We start from the raw sequence: 6890 nt of genomic DNA, 5'->3' as shown, positions 1-6890 counted from the left end.
AGGAGAGCGAAAAAAAGCTTTAATGTATTAAAATAGTCATGCTGCATTTACATTTAAGAAAATTTTAAAATTTCTTATTATGAAACTTTTTATGCTCTATCTGCTGATTGTTTTTAAAATTAATTAGGGTTTAGATTTATGGAAATATTTTAGAAAATATGAGATATGATGTTTTGTCAAAAAAATTTTTTAGAAAAAAATCAACATAATTCGATATATGTTGTTATGTCAAATTAATTTTTCCAAACCCCAAAACTAGATTTATTAACATAAGTCGAGTTACAATGTTTTATCAAATTGTTCAAGAGAAAAAAATGGGATATGTGTTGTTTTTCGAAATGCGTTTTATTGAAGATTTTGGAAACTTAAAAAGAAAAATTCATTAAATGTATTTTAAATAAAAATAGTTACTAAAATAAAAATTACACAAAATTCATTGAAATGTATTACAAATTAAACTTTACTCTTATATAAAATTATTCATCGTTGTCTATTTCGTCCAAATCGGAATCTACTTCAATTGAACATTCTCCTTCAGTCTTTAAATTTTGATAAAAATTGTGAAAATTTTCGTTGATCAATGGCAGCATTTCAATCAAATCACGTTTTTTGTTCATTGAAATAGGCAGATCAGAGGTATAACTTTGGGTTAATGATGCTGTTTGTTCCTTTCGACGACGTTGATTTATATTCAATTCTTTGAATTTTTCCTCCATTGTGTGAGAATATTTATATTGTAATATTCCAAGTTTGTCTTTCTCATATCGCATCCATCGCACCATCTTCCATTCAAATTTCTCACCTATAAATTATAGCCTGTATTAGAAAGAAGTTAAAAGTTATGCTTAAAATATATATACCTGTGACATTATTTGTTCTCCAACTAAAATTTTGCTTCAAAAAAGCTTGAAAGTCGTAGAAGTCATCTTGTTTCAATTCATGGACAACATATTTTTTATTTGTAGCAGCTATTAAGTTCGCCCAATCATGTGGATGTTGTATGGAACCAGAAGAATTTTTTTTCTTTTTTTCTATCTGTGCATGAACTGTATCACACTCAAGGTGAGTATGACCTACGATAAGAAATTTGTGATCAATTGTTTGAATACTTGGATGATCCTGCAGGATTTTCTCGAACACTGCGCAGACATACGAGTTTCGATTTTGTCCAGGACACGAATCACTATATAAAATAACGTGATTTACTGAATATGGTAGTTCCGAAAGGTATTTATAAATACAAGAACCAATATCATTTGCTCCTCGTTTTGCAATACCTTCATGCCAAATATAGCAGTCAGCTTTGTTTGTAGCACCATCATGGATAGTAAAGTTGAAAGTCCATAAAGGACGCTTGTAAAAAAATATCGATGCACTCAAATACGGAGTTGGCAGACACTGCTGCAAATCAAATGTACACATTTTTACGGACTTATCACTCATAGAAAGTCTTTTATCATTTCTTTTACATTGATAGGCGAAATCAGCCTCATTATGATGGTTAGTTAGCTGTTGCGAAAGTTCTGATTTTTCTACATCATTCTTGTTGTTTTTTATTTTTGCTTTTAATGTCTCACATTGCGTACATAAATCTAGCTGAGGTTTTTTAAACTTTAAGTCCAAAGTGCGAAATATTTCTTCAAACTTTGACTTTGAAACGGGTAACGAGATCTTATTCCTATAAAGGGTATACAATGTTGAAAGGTTAAGTCCGCGCTGAAAATATACTTTCTTGGTATGCCGACGACTATAATGACATTGATACTTCGGAATTAAATTAATAAATTCCAGAACTTCATTATGTTTCTCAATTGATATTTTATGAGCCGGATCATGTTTTCCACGCATGTCGTGTTGAGAAACCCCTGGTAGTTCATCTTGAGTCTTACTTTTGCAGACAGTTCTTACACTTTGCTCGGTTTCGCCAAATATTTTCAGGAAACATTGCTTGCATACTCTTGTCTTGATGCCGTGGATTTCAAAATGATATAAATATACAAATTTTCGATTTTTTTGTGTTTCAGACATTTTAACTGACTCTGTTTTCTTAGTTTGAACTTCAATTAAGTTTGACAGAAATTGACGGCGCTTATTATACTCTCCCAAACTCCAGTAAGCTTCGAAAACATTTGTTTGCTGTTCAAAATTAATTTTAGTATGGCATTTGAGTCTGCACATTCCTAATTCTTGAGTTTTTCTTGCCGGCATAGTTTTATTTTTGTACGTAACATATTGTAACCCTAGGTTTTTCTTAAGTTTGTTTCCATTTTTCAATGATGAATTAGAAGTAAATAAGTCAATTTTGTCGAGCTCCGACACATTGTCGTTGCACATGTTTGACTCCAGAACATTAGATATAGCCCGAACACATTCGGATGTTATGTTCAGTTCTGAATTGGAACTACTATCTGAAGGAATATAGTCAGAATCATCGAAGTCAGTTTCATGAAAATCATCTTCTTCACTTTGGCTCTGGCTATCCACCTTTTCAATCATTTGAACTTTATACTGCCTAAGTTTCAATAAAGTGCTATTAATCGCCCCAACATCAAACGAAGTTTGTGTTTCATTAGGAATGGGTTCCATCCTTTCTTCTCGGTAGTACTTGAAACCGAATTTATTTTTATCAAACATGTTCTCTCCCGCATATGAAATTTTTCTTGCCATGTCGGCAAGCAAGCGAACTCTCTCCATTGTGGTCTGTTATGTAATGAAGAGATCGCATTTATTTAATTTTCTTCCAAATGCACACGACAAAAGCACATATGTAGAGATGAGAACACGGTTTCTTTTCTTTTGATTTTGACAAAACCTATTACGTCGACATATGATGTTTTGTCAAATTAATAAATCGCAACATTCGTATGAAGAAAATCAACATAATTCCACTTATGAAAGCGGGTTTTCAATATCTACATTTGACAAAAGAACATATGTCGAAATATGTTGTTTTGTAAAAAGCAAATTATAAAATAACACTGACTGACAAGTCGAAATACGTTGTTTTGTCAAATGTTGATATCAGCTTTTTTTTTAAATTGATCGATTTTTCAACTTAATTGAAATAAGTTATTTTGTCAAATGCAAATAAGTAAAAACACGACTTATGTTGATTTTTCGATGTTTATATCTTCCGATCTATATATCGTAGGAAGACGCTGACTAGACCAAAAAATGCGCCTTCAAAAATCACCCATATGATAAAAAAAATGCAAATTGTCATATCTCGACTTATGTTGTTTTGCCAAAAGTCCACAGAACTTTTTTTGTTTCAAATAAGTTAAAAAAGAGTAAGAATTCATAAAATGGTACAAATCATTTAAATTTTGTCGAAAAACATGCTAAATCCAATCCGAAAAAATTGTGAATTTTTGAAAATATTTGAGGTCAAACGATTCCAACAAGCGTTAGAAACCATTAAAAATTATAAAAAATTATAACAATAATTTATTTGACAAATATCACAGAATTAATTTAATTAAATTTACATCCAAAACATTGAATTCGGATCACACCTAAAAAAATGATGCAAATTCAGTGCAACGACTGATGAAACGGAGGACTTCCATCCTATGACAAGTCCATGTTAAATTCATCGCTTCTGCGTCAATTTTGCACCACTTCCGGATCCAAAAAGAACATTTTCATTACTTTTTTAGCGACGCTTTTTTTGCTGGGATATATGGGAGCTATATCTAAATCTGTGCCGGTGTGGATGATATTTTGCACATATAGTCAGTGCTATAGAAGATTATAGTAAGCCAAATTTGAGTAAGATCGGTTGATAAATAATAATATAAATAAATTTTATGGCCAAATTATTGAAAATCGATACATATATATTGGACATATATCTAAATCTGAATCGATTTCGATGATTTATTGCACATATAGTAAGTGCTGTAGAAAATTAGATTTGGCTAAGTTTGAGTCAGAGCGGTTGATAAATAAGGGATTTATGGCCAAATTTGGCAAAATCGGACGATACATATATATGGGATCTATATCTATATCTGAAACGATTTCAATGAAAATCAGCACGCTTAAAGGGTGGTCAATTGGATTACTTTGTGGCAAATTTGACGCCGATCGATTAGTAAATTAAGGCAATTTGACCCCATTTATCAAAATCGGGCGATATCTATATATTTGATCCGATTTTTTCCAAATTCAATAGCGTTCGTCCCTGTACCGGAAAAACGCCACACTCAAAAATTCATGAAAATCGGTTAATAATTGCGACCGGAATCCTACGAACAACAAATACATGGACGGACGGACGGACGGACGGACACCAAGCGCTAGATCGACTCAGGAGGTGTTTCTGAGTCGATCGGTATATATTTTATGGGGTCTAAAATCAATATTTCTGGTAGGCACATTTTTTGGCAGATCAAAATGATTAAACCCTGACCACTATGTGGTTTAGGGTATAAAAACCGGATAGATAGCGTACATTTGGGTATTGCAACCACGGTTGCCACAGTTGTTAGAATTATTTACTGCTTGGTAGATTGGTATAATTCTTGATATTTTGTTAGATTTTGCAAAATAGTTCTCTCCAACTAAATTTTGACAAAATTTTCTAAAGAAACAAAAATTTGACAAAATTTTCGATAGAAATAAAATTTTCTATAGAATTAGGTTATTTTAGTGGCAACCGTGATTGTAACCCCGAGTGTGGTATATCGTGCCAACAATCTTCGCATATTACTTTTAGACACCATTACGTGCAAATGCACAATCTTATAATGATCAATAGCAATAGGGTTCCAAAATTACAATATTCATACCTACGTCATCCCAATGCTGATGACTCACATACAAAATAGCTACAAGTTCTACGACATCCTACAATGCCTATTACTTCCGTTTCCTTGATGTCATGCCCATGAATATGTATTTTTAAATGCTGTCACTTGTTTCTCATTTCCTTGTGTAATGTCACTCATTACGACTTGCTTTCGCGTGGATATTTTGCGTTTTGATGATGAATGCATTAACACTCTTTCTGAGCATATAATGACAACGACACTCATCAACAGAAAATGGCAGCTGAGTCTGGAACGACAGCAAAGAAGGTGACAATAGCTCCCCATGTTAGTGACACACTACCACAACATCTGGTGGCTCACGCACGCACATTTGCTAAAATATCATTAGGATAAATTGGTGCAGAAATAGCAGCAATGAGAGTGTGATTAGGAAGCAAATTGCGACAAAAATCCTGCATGTCTAACCATGACAGATGGTTGTCTAGGTAATGACTACATTCTGGTATATTCTAAATATCTGGGGAATCACAGGACGAAGCATGTTCAGATATTTTCATGATTATGCTATCATAGAGAGAAGAAGACACAACAAAGATGGATTTTAAAATTATTGCATTAATACTGTGTTAAAGGCATGCAACAAAATAGGTTGACATGACATTTTATACACCCAGAAAAAAGTGCCTTCGAAACTAAAGGAAAAAATTTTCATCAATATAGTTTATCCATTTTATTTCCATTAAGGTAATTTTTTGTGAAAAATAATAAAATTTACTCGTTTCAGTAAAAAAATCCTAAACTGTAAGCAGTTAGGAATAGTTCATTAACTAGAATAAGGCATGGAATTTTACTCATACTATTTTCTTCGCTGGGTATAAGAATTTACTACTGAAAAAGAAAATTTTATTCACCGATAACAAAGCATTCGTAAAAATAAACAAAAACCGAACTAAAACCAAGTTTCCTCAAAATTAGTAAAATTTCTTATAAAATGATAATTGCGACTTCCTTTATAGTAGAAAGTTTTTCATACATACGAACAACACTTGGCATAGAAAAATATTTTAGTTCTTTCGTACTAAGAAGTATGCAATCCTTTCAAAACTTAAGGAAACACACTTGTTAGAATATAGGAAATTTTTTCTATTGTCTACCTGTAATCGATACCTGTCATCGTAATCGATGTGTTTGCGCGTGGGTGTAATCGATATATTTGCGCGTCGGTTGTTTTTTTAGTTGGAATCGCGTTGTTTCGGAGAGATTGTTAAAAAATAATATGGTAAAATAAGATAATAAATAACAAATAAAATATGTAAAATATTTGTTATTTTAAATTAGTGAGAAAAATTTTCGTTTTTTAAATAAATCTATCAATGTTCGTGATAGTGTATAAAGAAAGAAAACACCAGCAGAATAACAACCCTTTCATTTGTCTTCATTTTGGAATCTTCAATTATCAGGTAATATTCAGTGACGCTAACCTTTTGCAACAAAAATGTTTTATGATTTTTTTATATTTGTAGGTATTGAAATTGTAAAAGGAGGACAAAATCGTTAGGCAGCAACTTATTAAAAGTGAAAAGTACAAGAAGAAGAAAAAGTGCATTTTACAGTTGATAATATCACACGGAAATTGGAAATAGTGGAATAATAAACTAATATTTCAAACAGATTCGATGCTGTTGATTCTTAATAAATATATTCAATATATTAATAAAACATGTCTTTTATTGAAGATAAAATTGCTTATAGAAATAAATAAAATTGTATTTAAAAACGAAGGTAAGCAGTTCTAATTATGAAGTAAAAGTTTTACCACAAATGTGTAAGATTTGTCGAAATGAATGAAAAAATTTCAATAAAATCATTCCACATATGCATTCAAATTATTTAAATTTTTTCATTCTGTAGTATAGTGGTATATAAATATAGGAAAATGTTAACTAATATATGGAATGCATTATTCTTAATTTATACGAAAATCACATCGTTCAAACAAATAAAAATGTCTTTGGCGCTATACGAAGTTCAACTTTCTTCACAATGAGTTCATTTTAACTTAAAGAAGGGGTCACTTTTTTCTGGGTGTAGTTCTATATAATAAATGTAGAGCAC

The 6890-nt window shown here is 31.5% G+C and overlaps 1 protein-coding gene across 1 annotated transcript; it reads right to left on the bottom strand.

The window, feature by feature from the left end:
* Positions 1-326: 326 nt before the first annotated feature.
* On the bottom strand, positions 327-1857 carry LOC142224007 (uncharacterized). Its single transcript, XM_075293816.1, has 2 exons — positions 861-1857; positions 327-802 (listed from the first exon to the last, which is right to left on the bottom strand). Exons 1-2 carry the CDS (start codon positions 1846-1848, stop codon positions 477-479), a joined length of 1314 nt encoding a protein of 437 aa, XP_075149931.1. The 5' UTR covers positions 1849-1857; the 3' UTR covers positions 327-476.
* Positions 1858-6890: the final 5033 nt, after the last annotated feature.

Source organism: Haematobia irritans, chromosome 2, assembly GCF_050003625.1.
Source record: "Haematobia irritans isolate KBUSLIRL chromosome 2, ASM5000362v1, whole genome shotgun sequence".
In the NCBI taxonomy this organism is placed as follows: Eukaryota; Metazoa; Arthropoda; class Insecta; order Diptera; family Muscidae; genus Haematobia; species Haematobia irritans.
This window is presented reverse-complemented; position numbering and strand designations above follow the sequence as displayed.